Genomic DNA, 21,870 nt, shown 5'->3' with positions numbered 1-21,870 from the left:
ATCTTGAGAAATTTTCATCGAACCCAAGGTTTCAAAGCTTTTCTCCTATGTTCTGCTCTTTTTGAAGTTTTACAGTTTAAGGTTTTACATTTAGGTGTATGACTCATTTTTCAGTTAGTTTTTGTATATGGTGCCCAAGATAGACCAATACTCACTTTACTTAATTGTTTCAACAGCATTTGTTTAAAAGTCCATCTTTTCTCTAGGAGGTTATCTTTACACCTCTGTCAAAAATCAGCTATGCCATATATATATGGGCCTACTTCTGTGCTCTCTGTTCTGTTTCACTGATCTATTTTTCTGTCGTTTTTATACCAAAATTACACTGCCTTGATAAATGGAACATTTATATGAAGACTTCAAACAAGGTAATACTAGTTCTCCAACTTTGTTTTTTTTTCAAAGGGGTTTTGAGTATCCTAGGTCATGTGCATTTTCACATAAATTTTAGAGTCAGTTTGTCAAAATCTACAAAAAAGAGTCTCATAGGAATTTTAATTGTGTCTGAATCTATTGAAATCTGAGTAAAGTTGACATCTAGCATTGAGTCTTCTTACCCATGAACTCAGTATCTCTACTTATTTACATATTCAATTTCTTTCAGCAATGTTTTTTTATTTTTCAGGGTACAAACCTGTTACAACTTTTGTCAGACTTACCTATAAATGTATTTTTAGATACTAAGAGATATACTATTTTTTAATGTTAACTTTTTAGTAGTATATAGGAATATAATTGATTTTTCCATATTTATCTTATATCCTGTCCCCTTCGCTAAACTAAATTCACTTTTTAGTTCCACCAACTTTTTTGTAAATCTCATCAGATTTTTTAAACGGACACTTACGAACTGTAAATAAAGTTTCACTGCTTCCTCTCCAATCTGGATGCCTCCAGAGTACTGGTGAACGTATCTTACCAGCTGAGGGCCTCCAGAGCCAGACCAGGTTTCCCTGAGAAGACAGGACTCTGCCTCAATACCGCAGCACAGATCTCCTGAGCTTCCAGCCTGCCAGCCTAGCCTGTGACTTTTGGACCCAAGACTGCAACTTCAACCCTTGCCTCGGTTTCCAAGCTGCCACTCTGCCCTACAGACTTCAGACTTGCGGGCCCCACGATCAAGTGAACCAATTTCTTAAGAAGAACCTCCTCTTTCAGTCCTTCCCGTAGCTCTCCAGGTCACCAGCTGTCTGCGTGTGTTCCTGTGTCTGAGTGTGTATGTATTCTACTCCTTCGGAGGAATCCTGACCCATTGTTAAACACTCCACAAATCGCACAATAGTTTCTAGGGCAAATAATTACCAGACTCAAAATGTCAGTCGTACTGTACTGACACCGAGAAACCCTGTGCTGGGTCAAAAGGGAAAAAAAAATTAACACATATATACATACATAATAATAAATCAAAAAAGGACATAGACTTATTCAAATAGTTGAATACTCTTCTTTTTTTTTTTTTTTTTTTAAGATTTTATTCATGAGAGAGAGAGAGCACAAGCAGAGGGAGGGGCAGAGGGAGAGGGAGAAGCAGGCCTCCCGCCGAGCAGAGAGCCCGATGCAGGACTTGATCCTAGGACCCTGGGATCACAACCTGAGTCGAAGGCAGATGCTTAACTGAGCCACCCAGGCGTCCCAATAGTTGAATATTTTTCATCTTTAATAGATACTACTTTTTCCTTTTACTATTTCGATGTCGTTAATTTTATTATGAGTATTAATTACATAAATAAATGAAAGTACCCCTAAAAGAAAGAGAAAATTGTGGTAAAGAAGTTTAAATTTCCCACAAACTATGCAAATTTTTTCCAATTTGCACTTTACAATTATGTACTGATACAAGGAAAGCTACTTACTTCTCAAAGCCTCCACATTTTCACCTTTCTTTCTGTATGTCTTCTGAATACCACTGATTCTGAAAAATACCATTTTCTACTTAAGTATTTAAAGTAAATTATAAGGATGTGTGTTTCCATGTATAATATTTTTATCAAAGCTGTCATATTTAATAGGAATAATAATAAAGTACCTTTCTACTAAAACAATAAACCTAAGAGAGCTGACAATAATTATAAAATTATTTTAAAGAAACCACAGAAGTATATAGTACTCCTCTCCATTTTAAGTGTTACTCATTTTTCATAACAAGCCACCTTCTAAAAACAAAGCATTTGGCCCAAGCAATTTATAGATTTCTTTTCATCTTTGATACTTTTCTATTTATAATTTATCAAATACTTGTGACATCAGTTAAGGGAGACTAAAAATCAAATGCTAAATTTCACATCAGCACACACTTCAAACTATCTATAAATGTGAAGTGGTTCTCTCATTCCACTTTAAATGTCTTAAATAACTTTTTAAAGAATTAATGGTTTCGTTAACCAGTTTAAAATTTGCCCTTGAGAAGGCAGACCATTAGCCCACTTATTACATCTTAAGTATTTGGCTCTCTCTTGCTTTTATATATTTCTCTTAAATTTGAAAAACACTTTTCTTCCATTTTTCTTTTATTTTTTTCTTTTTCCTGTTATTTTTTAAATTTGGTTTTGACTGATTTAGCAAGGCATAGTAGTGAATTTCTTTAGTTCATAGAAATTAAACTGATACTTTAATAATTACCTCACAATACCCAAAGGCCTATGAAATTAACAAAGGACAATATAGACAATGTAGCCTGAATAAAATCATAAAGTTAATATTTATTCTGTTTCAATCTACATAATGGAGCAAATCTGAAAACAGCTTAATTGTAAAATAATAAGTTTTATTACTTTAAAAAAATTTCCAATGAAACACAAAATTTAAAACTTAGCACCTTATTCTAAATGGTTACAAAGAAAATAAGAACTTAAAAGAAACTAGCTCATATTAATATTGTGTTTTAAAAATCATGAGATGTGTACCAAATCTCTTAAGATATAATACTTATATACATTTTTTAAAAACAGGATTTAAACGTAGCAGGTTCCATCAATACTTCTTATACCTAGACTGCCAAAGATTAAATGATACCTTATGGCTTCTTTTCCCATAAATTCTGAAGAAACAGGCTCAACAATTTCACTAAAACTGATATTCCCATTAACACTGCCCTCTGATAACTCCTTATAATTTCTTTTGCTCTTTGACCAATACGATGGCTTTAGGAAATATAAAGATGATCTCCGTAAGCCAAATTCCCCTGAAAAACAAAAAAACTTAATTATCATAAAAATTATTTCTAAAAACTAGGTTTTGAATCATAAAAGCAGTATGTGAAACTTATGACCTAGATCTAATGTTTACATAAACAGTATTAAATCAGCATTGGGTGAAAAGTAAGTTTTACTGACAAATAATTCCAGTCCATAAACAGTCTGAGATACTCAGAGTGCATGAGAATATAAAGGTGAGTGAAATGCTGCAAATGACATATCAGATAAAGGGCTAGTATCCAAAATCTATAAAGAACTTATCAAACTCCACACCCAAAGAACAAATGATCCAATCAAGAAATGGGCAGAAGACATGAACAGACATTTTTCCAAAGAAGACATCCAAATGGCCAACAGACACATGAAAAAGTGCTCAACATCGCTCGGCATCAGGGAAATCCAAATCAAAACCTCCATGAGATACCACCTCACACCCGTCAGAATGGCTAAAATTAACAAGTCAGGAAATGACAGATGTTGGCGGGGATGTGGAGAAAGGGGAACCCTCCTACACTGTTGGTGGGAATGCAAGCTGGCGCAACCCCTCTGGAAAACAGTATGGAGGTTCCTCAAACAGTTGAAAATAGAGCTACCCTACGACCCAGCAATTGTCCTACTGGGTATTTACCACAAAGATACAAATGTACGGATCCGAAGGGGTACGTGCACCCTGATGTTCATAGCAGCAATTTCCACAATAGCCAAACGATGGAAAGAGCCAAGATGTCCATCGACAGATGAATGGATAAAGAAGATGTGGTACATATACACAATGGAATATTATGCATCCATCAAAAGGAATGAAATCTTGCCATTTGCAACAATGTGGATGGAACTGGAGGGTATTATGCTGAGTGAAATAAGTCAATCAGAGAAAGACATGTATCATATGATCTCACTGATATGAGGAATTCTTAATCTCAGGAAACAAACTGAGGGTTGCTGGAGTGGTGGGGGGTGGGAGGGATGGGGTGGCTGGGTGATACACATTGGGGAGGGTATGTCCTATAGTGAGTGCTGTGCTGTGAATTGTGTAAGACTGTTGAATCACAGACCTGTACCTATGAAACAAATAATACATTATATGTTAAAAAAAAGAAGAAGATAGTAGGAAGGGTAAAATGAAGGGGGGGAAATTGGAGGGGGAGACGAACCATGAGAGACTATGGACTCTGAGAAACAAACTGAGGGTTCTAGAGGGGAGGGGGGTGGGGGGATGGGTTAGCCTGGTGATGGGTATTAAAGAGGGCACGTTCTGCGTGAAGCACTGGGTGTTATGCACAAACAATGAATCATGGAGCACTACATCAAAAACTAATGATGTAATGTATGGTGATTAACATAATAAAATTTAAAAAAATAAAAATAAAAAAAAGGTGAGTGAAATGCATTTTCCATTCTAAAGGAAATTACATCTTTATGGCTACACAGATATATATAACAGCGGCCAGAACACAATGCAGAACACAAAGCATGTCATGCATGGTACTAATAACAGTTCAAAAGAGGAAAAGTTTATACCTAGATAGGGAATCTATCCTGAAGGCTTAAATGGGTCTCATCTTAGTCTTTGAAAACAGCTAGTATTTAATACTTAGAAAAGTGGATATAGTTCATGGAGAAGACTTTTTAAAATCGGAGAGTAACACAGCAACAGGACAGGCATTGAAGACTTAGACATGATAAACAGTGATGGTTGCTCACACAGTATATATCCATTTTCACCTCTTTCACCCCCAAAAACCGACACTTCCCATTTTTTTAAATATCCACTCCTCTTCTAGATGGCCAAATCTGATCTGATCCCAACTACAGAGAAGATCCTAACTGATCTAATCAGTATGTGGCACTCTTTGGTGACTGTTACTGCTCCAGCTGTAAGCATGTAACCAATCAGACAAAAGCAAAGATTTTAGGTGGGGGAAAGAGTCACCCTTCCTCTTCCCCAGGACATGAACCAAGAAGCATACCACTGCTGCCAAGAAGACAGCAAACCTGCCAGACTCAGACACAGGTGGCCAAAGCATGGAGAAAGTGGGTCCCTGATGACACAGTTGAGCAAGACAACCAACTCAGAGTCCATCTTATCTCTGGACTTCCTTTTAAGTAAAACAATCAATTTCCTACTTGTTTAAGCCAATTAAAACAGTTTTCTGTTAAGAATAACTAAAAACAATCTAACTGATATACTGGAGCTGTGCTTAAATAGGTAAATAGGATGAATACAGAATACAATAAGGAGGGACAGAGTGAAAAGAAAGGATTAAATATATAATAAAAGTATTGTGAAAGATACTAATACATAAGGAGTTTCTATTTAATGCACTAGGATATACCCAGTGAGGTGATTTCTGAGTGGGTGAAAAACTTGATTAAAGGGAATGGTGAAGTTTTAGATAGACTGAAGGCAGGTAATGAGATGAGCGTAATTATTACAGTGGTGTAAACTAGTGCTGCCCGACCTACCCCACTGCAGTGATGGCTATGCCCTCTCTCTGTATTGTACAACACGGTAATGGCCACATGTGGCTACTGAGCAGTTGGAAGGTGACTTGTGCTACCAAGGAAATGGACTGTTAATTTAATTAATTCTAATTAATTTAAATTTTAAAAGCCACTCGTGTCTAGTAGTTACCATATAAGTGCAGGTCTGAACACAGACAAAAGTATAATGAAGAACTCAAAGGGGAAAGTCAAGGGAGTGTTAGATATTTTAATATTGAATCTACAGGAGTTGGCTAGACATTCATGACAGTGAAGGAGAATGGTAGGAGTTACAAGATGACTTCATAGTTCTGTACCTTAGAGGATAAAATAGTGAAATATTTTAGCCAAGACAGACTGACACAGGGAAGGACAGAGATAAATTCAGTTAGAGACCTAATGTTTTCAAAGCAAACTGCTCTCATTTTAACAGAATCTCCTTACGCTCATAGTGGTTAAGACACAGGTACAAAATATACTTATTTAAAATGAAGTTAAAAGCTTGGACAACAAATATGACTTAGGGTACTCTGGCTAGAAAAAAAAATTTTAATTAAGTTGACTCTATGTGAGCAAAAAAACTAAAAATCTTTAAAGTAAAATCCAATAACTACCTGCATACCTGGAATGACTTGATCAAGATAGACAGCCAAGAGGACATAGAATATACTATTAAGTGCTAGCATGACAATAGTAATAATTAGAGGATATGGGCCTTCAGTCAAATTAGAAAATAAAGCACCTTCATTAAAATCTTCTAAGTGCATGACCTGAAAAACAGAAACACCAACTTTATTATATAAAAATGATAAAAATAACTAAAAGTTAATACTAGAGTTTCTCATTATATCCAGATTGGTGGTAACCAAACTGGGCCTTTTAACAGATTAAACAATCTGCCGAATTAGTAGTATGAATTTACAAGGAAAACAACAGAAACTTTACCAAAATATAAGTTTATCACAACAATCCATTTCAATCTTTTTAATGTTATGTTTCTAAAACTAGTATATATCCACTCCTGGGGCTTTTAATTCTAAGGCAAGGACTATCAAATGAAATAACAATAAAGTATGCTGTTAATACTAACTGGTGCAAACAAATGGTCCACATGGAAGTCAAACAAATTAAGTATTAGAGGATAAAATTATGATCAGCATCCTTTCAATGCTGAAAAGGGAGAGGGTATTCTGAATAATTAACACAACTATCATTACATTTTCATAGTAGATATATGTGAGAGAGCAGAAAGAAATATACTAGAGGCTGAGCCCTTATTTAGATCCCAGATCTGCCATTAGGTGAATAAACTTTAACCACACCACTCTGGATCTCAGTCTCCTTATCCATGAAATGAAGTTGGGTTAAATAAACACGGCAAGTCCTTCTCACAACCAACAAAACATGAATCTATAATTCTACCTCTCTAAGTGAAGGAGAACTCAGTGGACTCTTAAAATGTACAAACAACAGTTCTTAGGTCCAACATAATTAAAACTTCTCTAACTCGATGCTCATAAACAATCTGTCTTAGATCTCACAAATCAGAATATTCTATCTAGTCAACATGAATCATCTCTTACATTAGTAATTACATTTTTTCTTTAAACATTAACCAAATTTATGTTTTATTATATAAAGTAGTTTTTTTAAGAATTTTTCCCTTAGAACCTGACTGCCCCTGTAAAGACTAATAAAAATCAAATAAAAACTTTAAAAATAAATAAATATATTATTTAGTTGAATGACAATCCCATGAACCCTAAAGCAATAAAATCCACTGAGTCTACTTATTTCACTAATACAGTCATGAAAATTTGTTTTGCTCCACACATAATTTTCTGCCAGGTACACATCCAAGATAAATTTACAAAAGTAGCAATGTAACCAGGCCATAGAGCAATCCAGATACTGATGCTTAAAACAACAACTTCTAACAAACTGAGTTATTGCAGTGAAATAGATTACTGAGACATACCAACACACAGAGTAGAAAACTTATAAACAGATCATATAAATGAAAAACTAGAAATGGAGAAAATGTAAATAAAACCCAGATAAAATGTACTCCAGTATTCAAATAGCATTCCTTTCTCATGTGGACATTTTAAAATAATTTCTTTGCAAATCCAAGGTAGCATGCATTATAGTATAACAGGCCGCATGGAACTGAAGAGAAAAAATATTTAGTGAAAGCAAGAGAAATATATTACCTACCTGTGCAATACCAATCAAAAAAGTACACTGACAGAAAGGACTGAAAAGCCACACTAATGATTTGGGAAAACTTTCCATGAAGACTATCAAAAGGCCAACAAATCCAAAAGCCACAGTGACTAAAAATTCAACTATTCCCACATGTTTTGATTTTTTAAAAAGAGGTGTCAGCATTAAAGCAAAAAATATCTGTAAAATATAAACATTAAGGTTAATGCATTGTTCATATACATTGGTATGAAAATAAAATCAATTCTGCTTGTGAAAAAACAAGTTATTTTCATTGGAAAATACATTCATTGAAATACTTTCTAAATGCTATCTATGGTATTTTATTTTCATGTAAGTCATGATAAATACACAACAGAATTTAAGATGACAAACATTAAAAACTACAATTTATATATAGGCAAACATAATTACCTCTACACTATAGAAACCATAAGCAGCCACATGTTTCTGCAGTTAAATGTATACATATGTGAACAAAATAAACCAACCAGCTTTTAAACAGAGAACCTATCTTTTAAACTCAATGTGTTAATAAGATACAAAATCAGGTAACTGTATACAGAAGTCTGAGTTGTTTGTAAATTATCATGTTAAAGAGCAAGGGTGATCATCAAAAATTTAACTGGTATAGCATGGGCACATAAGCCAATCAAAATGAAAACCAGAACCCCTGGAAACAAAGCCTGCATTCAGCCAATATACCCAATGCATGGCAACACTGCCCAAGAGCTGTATCTACAAAGGCATACCTTTATAAATCATCACCCTATAATATACATTAACTTGAAATAGTCAGGATTTCATGAAAACAAAGGGTTTGAAAAAAGCCTAGTACTAGACCATCTTAATTATACACATAATTTGATTATATAAAGATAGTAAAAGACTCAGAAATTGTATGTGAAATACATTATATGAAAACAAGTTAAATTTGAGATTATTTTGTTCCTTTCCTGAAAATAACTCTAAAAATCAATACATGATTTCGTTGAATGACAATCCCATGAACCCTAAAGCAATAAAATCCACTGAGTCTACTTATTTCACTAATACAGTCATGAAAATTTGTTTTGCTCCACACACAATTTTCTGCCAGGTACACATCCAAGATAAATTTACAAAAGTAGCAATGTAACCAGGCCATAGAGCAATCCAGATTACCTGAGGTACAATGACGCCATATATAATTCATTTATCAGTAACCTAGTAACAAATCAACTGTAAGTTAACCAAAGATAATACTTTGCTATATTAACCAACTACTTTGACAGTTCTTTATTCCCATTCAAGTTAAAATACTCACAGACGATAACCCATACAGCAAAAAAAGTAGAAATATCACAACGCAGCTACTTTGAGGGAATAATGAAGAAGCTGTTGCAATGACTGCCATAAGAAGTGACATAAGAAAAATCAAGCTTGTGTACAGAAGAACCCAGGAAAGCCTAAAATGAGAATATAAACACATTTCTGGTTAAATGCATAGGCTTTAAAAATTAAAAAATCATTTCAAACAAAACATCAGCTTTATTTTAGCAATTTTATTCTTAAAATTAAGTTTATTCTTTCCTGTGTATGCTCATTGACTGAAAATTAATGCTCTTATAACTAATTAAAAATACATTAGTTAAGTTAGAGGTAAAAGTGTAATCTGACATGAGATAAAACAGTGATTATCTTCTTAAGAGTCAAAAAAAACTTTACAAATTAATAGCAATTCATGACTAATTTAAATCTAATAGTCTCAAAAGTTTAATGGTGTACAACATTACTGATTTTCTTAAAATACAAAAGAGTTTAATGACAATTTTCTTATGGCCTGGGCTATAATTAAACCTCTGACAGCTTTTGGTACTTTAAAACAACACTAATCAACTAATTAACACAATCACTAATCAACAACATACTTACTACATTTACACAATGTAAGATCAAGAGCAACAACGGACTCACTATATTTACTCAAAATTTCTTCCCAAATCAGAGTTCAATGGAATTGCTACAGTACTTAGGTTTGTTTGTTTGTTTAATGTAAGCAGATCATGATTTAATGTGCTACCATAAAAGCATTGAAATAGGACTAAAAGATACCTACATTACCAAAACTGATTCCATCATTTTACAGAGGCAAAACTGAGGCACTAAGAAATTGATTTGCCTAAATGCTTCCAACTACCACTTCCTCACAAAGCACTTTAATAATTTAATGCATCTTAAAAACAAATCACTACTCAAATGACAGGAAAAAAAAAACATGCAAAGAAAATACATTATACACAATGACCCCATTATGTAAAGTGCCATTATTAAAGTGTTATAATTAACTGCGGCATTGGGCTAAATGGAATAAAATTTTGTAAAATGGACAATAGCAACTCACATGCACAGTATTAACTTTTCCCACAAAGGGAGGTCAAAATAAATTTTCCTACTACACAGTGGGAAAAGTAAGGAAAATTCACTCAAAATTATTTATAAAAATGCATGCCTCTATAAAATCATCATTATGTAAAAATGATGACACATGAAAGCTCACTTGTGAAAACATTTTTCAAATTTGTTTCTCTATAAATTATTTTGTATATTTTAATTTAATTCACACAAATAACTTTTTTCCCAAGTGCGGAAAATCCCATATACCACCTATGTGAACTTCTATCATTTTAATTAAATTTTTAATAACATGCATATGCTATGATATTGGAGGAAGACTATAACACACAATTAATTTCTAACTTTCCAAGATCTCAAATGTTCTATACACTGAAATACATAGAACACACTTCATCGATTAAGACAAAATGTGAAATAAAACTTAAACATATTATATCAACATCAGTTTTCCAAATCCCACTTCCCTTATGGTAAAAGAAGAAAAAAAAAGCCAAAATATTGCTAAAGCTTGTTGCCTAGTCTCATATTCCAAGACAAAGGTAATCATTGTAAGTAAACAGGATCAGCACCTCCTCAAGTTGAACAAATAACAAAATTACAACACTGAAGATCTTTATACTTAATATAATTACTAATCACACTAAATAATAAACCTTTAATAACATACCAAAAGGCAGTATCATGAAGTCCCATTATCTTTAAAAACTCCTTTAACTTTTTCTCTTTCTCTGCTACGATATGAATTGCCAAAAAGTATCCAAAAGGTGAAAATGCTATAACTAGGTATATTAAAATTACTCCTCGGGGAAAGGTATCTATCTCAACCACAGCAGTTTCTCCCATAATGACAGCTTTAGTTGACTCCAGTTCCTTCCAAAAGGAAACATTCGTCTTTAGCTAGAATTGGAAAATACAAATACAATCAATGAATTTAATTCTGATAGTGACCCCCAATAAAATGTGACAATTACAACCCCAAATTTAGTACGAACCCATTACAAATACAATCCTCAAAAACCACCCTTGAAATGAAGTGACTGACCCCAATATCATGATATAGCATACATTATTGCTTTTATTCATTCTGGAAACATACCATAAAGTCTGTAGTTGGGAAGTCTGTAAATTTTGATGAAATAACTTGTCGAAGAAAATAAAATTGAAGAAATATCTTAAGCAGACAATTATATACATCTTAACAAAAATATGCATTTATAAAATTGAGGAATTAAGGAATGATTATAAATACCATGACTCTTTTTAAAAAAATCTTTTAAATACTATGTCCTGTTGTTTTAAAATCTATATATGCAGCATGTATAGACAGAATAATAAAACTTTATGCCATATGATACTTCTATCTTGTCTAAAATAAGATCTGGCTCTGTCTACCCATCCAGTGTGGTCTGGGCTGTGGATGGCTAAGGTCTTTGGCCAAAACACAAATAAGCAGTATAATACTCTCAGTGTGATAGATCCTATATTTCACTGTCTTTACCTTAAACTTCTATATTATTGAATTTGGGTAGTATTAATACATTTATACCATCTTGTAAGAGTATATAAGACAATCCTATACCTATCATTTGGTTCTTACAACAACCCTGTCAAGTAAAGCATTATGATTGTAGTCAGTTTATTACATAGTAGTCTAACAACTAACAAGATAGGTCTCCTATTCAAGGTCTCCTGTTCTTTTCTACTAAAATGTGAGACACTCAGTAAGGTCTAAGCATGTCTTTAGATTATAACTGTAACAGTTATACACAATCCTAGTGGCAGTACAGTTTAAAACACAAACTTGGGAGCCAAAAAGCCATAGTTTGAATTAACTTTGCCACTAATTAACTGAATTTTGGAAAGTCACTTAATCTTCCCATGCTTCAGTTTCATTTTTAAAATGGAGACAGTAATTGCACAAATCTCATATGGTTGCTACAAATTAAATGGATTCATATTAGTGTATCACTTAGAAGCAATGCTTGGCAGGCACCTGGGTGGTTCAGTCAGTTAAGAGTCTGCCTCCAGCTCAGGTCATGATCCTAGGGTCCTGAGATCGAGCCCCACATTGGGCTCCCTGCTCCACAGGGAGCCTGCTTCTCCCTCTCTGTCTCTCATGAATAAATAAATAAAAACTAAAAAAAGAAAAGAAATGATGCTTGGCAAATAAGTTCTAAGTATTTATTATATAAAAATGAAATCTACTACTATGATTAACATAATAAAAATTCTCACTTTCTTTAACTTATTTTCATTCAAGGGGAAAGTCTGTAGATATACATCTTTCATAAATATTACCTATGGTCAACACAGATACAACAAGACAGATATATGGAATGCTAAGTTCACATGCTTAGAAACCATCAAATAAAAGTGGGGTCTGAAAAATATTAAATCAGAAAACATGATTTCTTCCTCATCTTTTTTCTTAAAGGAAATGTAATATGTATTTTGTACATTTGACAGTAGACAAACCAAATCCTAACTGTAAAGACTTAGGGCATAATTGTTAAAATGTGGTTTGGTTTTCTCTCTCTCGCAAATAAATAAAATCTTTAAAAAATATATGTGGTTTGGCTTTATTTTATTTCCTTCATCATAGTTACCTGTATAATGGCAGCATCTATGGATGCTTGTAAAACTGTGAACCCTGAGGTCCAGTACTGAGCAGCCTCACATGATGTTGAACAGCCAGCTATGGGGACAAAATGTGAGACATAAGTATTTGCACAACATATAAGTGCTTTCTTTTAAAGATAACATATGGGGCGCCTGGGTGGCTCAGATGGTTGAGCGTCTGCCTTCGGCTCGGGTCATGATCCCAGGGTCCTGGAATCGAGTCCCACATCAGGCTCCCTGCTCCTTGGGAGCCTGCTTCTCCCTCTGCCTCTCTCTCTCTCTCTCTCTGTCTCTCATGAATAAATAAGTAAAAAATCTTTAAAAAAAATTCTCTAAAAGAAAATAAATAAATAAAGATAACATATGGAGGGTTACTAAAACAACATAATTAATCAATCTCCATAGGACCGAAGAATAAGCAATTGCCCTTTGAAGGCAAAGAATAGCACGTTCCCGATTATTTATTTGAAATTTTTGAAATAAAAGAGTTACATAGAAAGAAATTAACTGTAAACATGGTTATTTAAAATAAGTCACTTTTCTGTTTCAAGGTAAGTCACCTACAGTGACTTAATCAGATTCTTCCAGATGCCAGGACAAGTCCAGGTTAAGAGGACAGGAAGAAATAAAATTTTCTAAGGGCCTTTTGGAATCAAGTTACAAATACAGTACTCAGCATAAGGGACTTTAACACTGCTCAACAAATGTTTGTGGTTGATAGTATCTCTTCAGAGGTTTAAGCACTGAAGGCTGTTTTCCATCATATAAACATAAAACTAATAAAGTTCATTGGTCCAAGACCTTGAAATTTTAAAGATATGTAGCATACCACATATGAAAAACAATTACATGGAGAAAAAAATGCCGATTCAGAAATCATACAATTCAAGAAAAAATTTTGCTGTTACTGTAATTAAAATATATATAAATGTATTAAAATTAAAATGGATGTTACATAAATTATATTTCATATTACATGCAGATGTAGACAGATATCTGTCTATACATATACATTTATGCTATACTTGGCAGTTTTCTTCTCTTTTTTTTTCTCTTAACAAGTAAGTACAGTTGAAAATGCCAATGTTGGACCCCATCAAATTCTGTATATGAACTAAAAGCAGCAAAGATATGCATTTATTTGATTTACAAGATTACTTAGGGCTATTTACCTCTTGAATCCATATAAATAGAAGATACTGGAATCATATCAGGAAAAAAACGGAGTTCGTAGGACATGAAGTCTTTGAAAACCACACCCACAAAGTTGTTGGGCTTAGAAAGACTGGATACTAACAATTCTTTTTCATTTGCATATTCTTCAGTAATTATGACTGTAAAATATTGTAACAATAAAGTTAACTCACAAATTAAGTTTACTACCAAACAACAGACCAAATTTAGCATGATATTTGATGAATATAGTATTTTATAAGCACTTCTGTGTTATTCTCTTTCAAGAAAATAGAGCCATGAATATACTAAATAATAATGAATAATAGTACAATTTCAGACACTATTTCTCAGCTGACATCTGAGTACATAAATTATGTGTCTGTGTAACACATAAAAGTTATTAATATGATGAAGTTTAGCATAAACTTTATTATGCAGTATATGTAGTTCATTTATCTATTTCAAAGTAACTTCTTGATAAGTGAATGGATATTTTATTTTCAAATATTTCTTCTGAAGAAGAAAATTCCATTATCCTTCTCAGAAACCAAATATGTACTCTGGTAACTAAGACACTCTCCCTTGAATAAAAATTGCCATTTCAACCCCAGATTGCTTGTTCCTTTCCTAGAAGATATATGGAGAAAATAATCTCTGAGATTCCTTTCACATCAGATAATCCCAATTTTTTAACATTTTCTCAGAGTTTTATTTACAAGCAACTAGTCTTCACTAAAGAAGTTTCAGGACATGTGGTGAAACAGAAGAACACAGGATTATGTGCTTAACTGTGTTACTTACTAGCTATGTGAGCAGAGATAAGCAATTTAATTCTCCGAACTTCAGTATCCTCATCCTTAATACCTGGCTGATCACACTGGTTGTGAAGATCAAATGCAATTACAAACATAAAAATGCTCCGTAAATTATAAAGTATGACTTCAATGTTAATTATCATGATTTTCTGGACCTTTAAGGTGGACATATATTGATCTGAATAAAGAGGGTGTTAGTTCAACATCTTACCAGCCATGTTACCATATATGGATGCATGTCCCACTTTCAGACAGTTCTGTTGTTAAAAAGACAGAACTTTTTTTTAAAAAAATCTATATATAGGGGCGCCTGGGTGGCTCAGTTGTTAAGCGTCTGCCTTTGGCTCAGGTCATGATCCCAGGGTCCTGGGATTAAGCCCCGCATCGGGCTTCCTGTTCAGCGGGAAGCCTGCTTCTCCCTCTCCCACTCTCTCTGTGTTCCCTCTCTCGCTGTGTATCTCTCCAATGAATAAATAAATAAAATCTTTAAAAAAAAATCTATATATATTTCTACTATTTTAGCATCTAAGTTAATACACACTGACTTGGGTTTCTTTGGTGTATATGTTTTCCTCTAACTCAGAATTACCAAAGAATTTTTTTCTCAACATTTCTGGTCAGTTTTTTGAGCTAGCATGCTAAATGCTATGGCTATCCATGCTACTTGTGCTTAGGGAAACCAACAAACATAGACCAATAGGATATTAAGTAGTAATAAGTCAGAAAGAAACCAATAGGGGAAAAGTTATCCGGCTCCTGATTGTATAAGCATTATCTGTTCAGTGATGCATTATCCAAAACTATGATGATACATACTAGAAGTTAATTGACACTATCTGATTATATAGGACAACATGTTAATTCGTTATTTTCAACAATTTAGCAGCATTTCATTAAATTAATCATCATAGTAGAAATTGTCACTTTTTTTAGTTCTTATCTTGGATTCTCTCACAGCCACCTCAGGCTCATTAGTATCAAATCACTTACACTGTTTTCCAGTCTATTACTCATGAGAGTACAAACTGAGCGAAATAGACTTAGGTACTTAGCCACAGTCCTAGTCTCCAAAGATAAGCACAACTTCTGTTTACACCTTATACCTCCATAAATAGGCATGGCAGTCTGAAATGATTACTGCTTTGTAATCTTTATACCTCTAGCTTCTTATTATGAGTCAGAATCAAAATGAAATATGCCTCCAAATCTTTTATCCTGTACAAATGTGCTTATTTTATAAATGGTCTGATAATTAAATATAAAATATTAAGACCTATGCAACATGCTTCAGCAGGATTGAATGATTTTAATAATTTTTATTAAATTATATTTTGGTAAGGGGACATATCTTCAAGTGTTAAGAGTGTAATTTACTCAATAAAGCAAGCAGAAAAATACTGTTATAGATAGAATCCATATATAAGCTCACAATACCCTCAGGAAGGTGGTCAGTAGAAACTTTCTGCATGATGTTTCTTGTAATATTAGTCACCGGAGTATATCCCAGAATTAGGTTAGAGAGCATAGATTTGTCCATAGGGTTAAGTTCTATATCAGGCACTTCTTCGTATCTCTTATTTGGATGCATCATACTAATTAATATTAACCAAAATAAAAAAAATAGTGGAAAAAGAATTTCCTATAATAAAGGAGACAAACAAAATGGTTACAAAATATACCAATGGCAGCAAATATCATCAAGATCTCTAAGCAAATAATGTAATACTAAGGAAAAAACAGGAGGAATTTGGGTATCCTTTCTTTTTTTTTTTAATTTTTATTGTTATGTTAATCACCATATATTACATCATTAGTTTTTGATGCAGTGTTCCATGATTCATTGTTTGTGCATAACACCCAGTGCTCCACGCAGAATGTGCCCTCCTTAATACCCATCACCAGGCTAACCCATCCCCCTACCCCCCTCCCCTCTAGAACCCTCAGTTTGTTTTTCAGAGTCCATCATCTCTCATGGTTCGTCTCCCCCTCTGACATACTCCCCTTTTCTTCCTCTCCTGTTATCTTCTTCTTTTTCTTTTTTCTTAAAATATGTTGTGTTATTTGTTTCAGAAGTACAGATCTGTGATTCAACAGTCTTGCACAATTCACAGCGCTCACCGTAGCACATACCCTCCCCAATGTCTATCACCCAACCACCCCATCCCTCCCACCCCCAACCACTCCAGTAACACTCAGTTTGTTTCCTGAGATTAAGAATTCCTCGTATCAGTGAGGTCATGTGATACATGTCTTTCTCTGATTGACTTATTTCACTCAGCATAACTTGGGTATCCTTTCTTAAGCACAAAAAGTAAAAGCAATTCTATCCTGAAAGAAATATTGTGTTGAGCATCTCACCTAACTCAACAGGAATATTAGACAAATTTTCCTTTATATTCAGTTTCACTGAAATACTTTAAAATTCAAGTCACATAATAAATTAAAATGACATAAACACTAATATTTAAAGATCTCAGATTACTAAATGTAAAATATAATAAATTTACTTATATATAACATTATTTAAATTAACTTACCAAACAGCCCTATTAGGGTTCACCATAAAAATGTCTTTATTCAAATCTAATTTAAAACTCATGCCTTAATTATACCTAAATGTCTACTATTAAAACTATACTCTGTTAAATTGAATAATCAGTTTTAATAGGGATGAACTCTTTACTGTTTCACCCTGCTGTTTAACTGTTATGCTGGCTTCAGAAAAGGAACAATATATTTTCAGCCTTTAGAATTATTAACTGGCTAGCCACAGTTATTACTTTCTTTTATCTTTTAAAATAATGTACATTTGTTCAGAACAAATATGTGACATAATTTTAGTAATCTTGGGTAATTCAATCCAGAGTCCAAAACATGGGAAGTCGTGGGGAATAAACTGTGGAAAAATATCCCAAAGTTTTCTGTGGAATTTTAATTCTATGAAACCTGGGAAATACATGTCTAAAAGTTCAAACTTAAGCACTGATATCAGAAATTAACTAAATTTAGGAATCTTTATTAAAATTTTTAACATTCAGAACGTTTTAGGTAACTTAGGTACTTTTCTGTACTGACACAAGTTTTACTTCCCAAGCATATTAGAGAGACCTAATGACATAAAATTATAATAAAAATGTATCCAGAAAGGGGCGCCTGGGTGGCTCAGTTGGTTAAGCGTCTGCTTTCGGCTCAGGTCCTGATCTCAGGGTCCTGGGATCGAGCCCCGCATCGGGCTCCCTGCTCCGCGGGAAGCCTGCTTCTCCCTCTCCCACTCCCCCTGCTTGTGTTCCCTCTCTCGCTGTGTCTCTCTCTGTCAAATAAATAAATAAATATTTTAAAAAAAAATGTATCCAGAAAAATAAATCCTCTCTTGATGACAGAACATGTCAGTGCAAAAACTGCAATAAGGCATAAGAAAGTCATTTAATTTACCTGAACACTACTTTTTTTAGTCCTGCATTTGATTAGGTAATTCTTCAGTAGGAGTGTTCTGGTCTGTCTCCAAACTCCCACCTCCCTAATTGCAGTAGCCATGTTTTATGGATCAGTCTGTTAAAAGAGTAGATGAAAAAAACTGGAACCACATAGTCAAGCACATGCCATTTAATAGCAAAAACAAAGAGATGTTTCAGTCTCAGGTTAGATGGAATTAAGCATACTCCAAGCTGTCTCTCCCCTCTGGACAGAATACATGGAACAGCAATTTGAAGACCCTGAAAAGTAAATCGCATGTGAAACAAGAGGGAACCAGAATTCAAAATCCCCACAACCAACAGCGAGCTCACCACTTTTTCTCTTTCCGTATCCCCCAAACTGAATGCCCTGGAGGTAGGCACTGGGGCAGAGAAACCAAGGTCCAAAAGCTCTCTAGTTCTGGCTTGAGAACTCGGAAAGGAAAATTTGCTCAGGGAGAATGGAAAATACCCCAACTCTTTTTCTTTTCTACATTCTCCTATGCCCCATCTCCAAGCAAATCACAGGAGAGCAGTGTCAGACCGCAGTAATGAAAGCTTAATGCAGCCCCAACTCTGAGGCTTCTCTCCGGTAAGTGGAGCTATAGCTCCAAAAGGGTGGAGCCAAATCCCAAGGCATTCTCCTGCCACTCCCCTGGATGTGGCGGATGCAGATGCACAAGTATGTGGCCCAAGGGGGCAAATAAACCTAGCATTTTGGCTGTAGGATGGAAATGAGAAGCCATAGGGAATCCAAAAGTAGTAGGGAGAGCAAATAAAAAGAAGAGCTCAGGAAAGCAACATATAAAGTTATTTATTAACTCCTGGACTAACCCCCAAGCCGGGCACACATGGACCTAATCCTATTCTGTGTACCAAAGACCTGAGGAACTGAACTAAAAGACTACTGCCCAGATCCAGACTGATCATCAGGGGGCATACACAGGACAGATCCAAACTGTACTACAAGGGCTTTTGAAAACTAAACTGAAATCAGAACCATAGCTCAAAGAATGCAGATGAAACCTGTGGACCTGAATCTAACCAGGCTGACTAGCATGCTAGAAGAAATTATCAACACTCTCCATATACTCAAAACAAAGCCCAGTCTCATACAACTCAGCAAAAGAAGTGGGTGGAAAATATCAACTCTATTAAGAAAAGAAAAATCAACAGATGCCAATACCAAGATGACAAATTTTGGAATATTCAGACAAAAACTTTAGATATTTAAAAAGTGTTCCAGCAAACAACAGCAAGCACTGTTAAAAACAATGAAAAATAAAAAAAATCTCAGCAAAGAAACAAGACATAAAGTAGCACTAAATAGAAACTTTAGAACAGGGGCACCTGGGTGGCTCAGTCGTTAAGCGTCTGCCTTCAGCTCAGTTCATGATCCCAGAGTCCTGGGATCAAGTCCCATGTGGGGCTCCCTGCTCAGAGGGGAGTCTGCTTCTCTCTTTCCCTCTGCTGCTCTCTCTGCTCATTCTCTCTCTCTCTCACTCAAATAAATAAATAAAATCTTTTTTTATTTTTTAAAAAGGAACTTTAGAACAGAAAAACACAATAACAAATAAATAAAACCCACGGAATGGGCTCAACAGGAGAATGGAGATAACAGAAAAGTCAGTGAACTTCACAGACTAATAGAAGCTATCCAGTCTGAATCACAGAGAGAAAATAGGTTTTTAAAAAAATTACAGTGTCTTAAGAGAACCATGGACAATAACAAAGGTCTAACATTCAAATTATCAGAGTTCCAGAAAAGAGAGAAGAAAGAGTGTTAATGATGAAAAATACTTTGGGCAAGAGATAAAAATCTACAAGTTCCAAGAGGCTGAGTGAATCCCAAACAGTATAAATCAAAGGAAATCCATATCCATACAGATCATAATCAAACCATTAAAAATTAAAGATAGTAAAAAATCTTGAAAGCAGTCACAGAACCATGCATTACCTATATAGGAATAATGACTTGAAGGAGAGCAGATCTCTCCTAAGAAACTCTATGGCAAAACTGGAATACTTATACACTGCTGGTGGGAGTGCTGGTTCAACTACTGAGGAAAACAGTTTGTCAGCTCCCCAGAAAGTTAAACATAGAATTACCATATCACCCCACTATTCCCCTTCTAGATATATACCCAAAGGAACGCCTCTAGGTATATACCCCCAAATACTGAAAACAGGGAATCAAACAAGTACATGTTCACACAGGTTCATAACAGCCCTATTCATAATTGCCAAAGGTAGAAACAGCCCAAATGTCCATAAACAGATGAATGGATAAACAAATTGTGATATATACACACAATTAAATATTATTCAGCCATAAAAAGGAAATACTGACATATGCTACAAGGATGAACCTCCAAAACATTATGCTATGTGAAAGAAGCCAGACACAAAGATCAAATATTATGTGATTCTGTTTATATGAAATTTCCAGAATATATAAAGCCATAGAAATGAAATGAAATGGAGATTAGTGGTTGCCAGAGGCTGGGGAGAGAATAGGGAGAAACTGCTTAATGAGTAAAGGGTTTTAGTTTGAAGTGATGGAAACAAACTTCACCTTATTTTTTTTTTTTAAACAGTATGACCTAAGGGCATCTGGGTGGCTCTGTCGGTTAAGCATCTGACTTCAGCTCCGGTCATGATCTCAGGGTCCTAGGATTGAGCCCCAAGGCTGGCTCCTTGCTCAGTGCGGAGTCGGCTTGTCTCTCTGCCCCTCCCCTAGCTCAAGCTCTCCCTCAAATAAATAAAATCTTTAAAAACAAAAACAGTATGACCTAAATCATTGTCACAGGTCCAGTATCCCTCTTCCAGCCTATCTTTACCCTTTGAAGGTCCCTGGAGCTCTTTCTGCCAGTGGACCTCTGTTGGAGCTATCTCAATTTTTCAAAGAGGTTATAGTAAAGCTGAACTTAAGAGAAGTGGCCAGAGTTTCAGCTGCTATCTCTGTGGTCTTTATTCCAATTTGCTTACCCCAGTAACCGAGAATCTCTACACACCAAAGGGTATTGAGAGGGCAGCTTGAAAGAGACAAGAAAAAAGTCCTGTTAGGCCATCTTCCAGAACATTAATTGTTGCCTTGTTGTATATAAACCTATTTGATAGGGGCCACTGGTGTGACTTCCCTCCAAAACAAGAACAATCCATTTCAAGCTGGCTGACTATCTCCACCTAGATAAAAAAAAGCAGACAACTTTTTAGAGGCAGCTCATCTTACTCAAAAAAGTAAATATAAAATTAAGTTTGGATTAAATAAGTATCCTCTTTATGTGCACAAAGACAAGAGAGATTTTTTTTAACAACGGAATTATGGACAACTTTTACTTTCTTTGTGCTTTTTTTTCCATTTTCTCAATTTTCCTATTAATATGTGTTACTTATGTACTAAAAAATTTATAGTGGTGCCTGGCTGGCTCAGTCAGAAAAACATGCAACTCTTGATCTCACGGTTGGTAGTTCAAGGCCCACACTGGGTGTAGAGATTACTTAAGA

At 34.6% G+C, this 21,870-nt stretch overlaps 1 protein-coding gene across 1 annotated transcript in view; it reads right to left on the bottom strand.

Moving 5' to 3' along the window:
- ABCA5 (ATP binding cassette subfamily A member 5) overlaps positions 1–21,870 on the bottom strand; it is an 82,548-nt gene that overhangs the window by 43,089 nt on the left and 17,589 nt on the right. Inside the window, exons 2-11 of the mRNA XM_028112866.2 lie at positions 18,344–18,460; positions 16,346–16,550; positions 14,093–14,254; positions 12,908–12,996; positions 10,969–11,198; positions 9,211–9,352; positions 7,896–8,084; positions 6,301–6,448; positions 3,013–3,181; positions 1,854–1,912 (exon numbers count right to left, since the gene is read on the bottom strand). Coding sequence (XP_027968667.1) covers positions 1,854–1,912; positions 3,013–3,181; positions 6,301–6,448; positions 7,896–8,084; positions 9,211–9,352; positions 10,969–11,198; positions 12,908–12,996; positions 14,093–14,254; positions 16,346–16,550; positions 18,344–18,445 — 1,495 coding nt within the window. The 5' untranslated portion in view covers positions 18,446–18,460. The remainder of the gene's footprint in view (positions 1–1,853; positions 1,913–3,012; positions 3,182–6,300; positions 6,449–7,895; positions 8,085–9,210; positions 9,353–10,968; positions 11,199–12,907; positions 12,997–14,092; positions 14,255–16,345; positions 16,551–18,343; positions 18,461–21,870) is intronic.

The sequence above is a fragment of the Eumetopias jubatus genome, unplaced genomic scaffold (genome assembly GCF_037043125.1).
Source record: "Eumetopias jubatus isolate StellerSeaLion01/CBP00866 unplaced genomic scaffold, mEumJub1_p1.0 scaffold_10, whole genome shotgun sequence".
Taxonomy (NCBI): Eukaryota; Metazoa; Chordata; class Mammalia; order Carnivora; family Otariidae; genus Eumetopias; species Eumetopias jubatus.
This window is presented reverse-complemented; position numbering and strand designations above follow the sequence as displayed.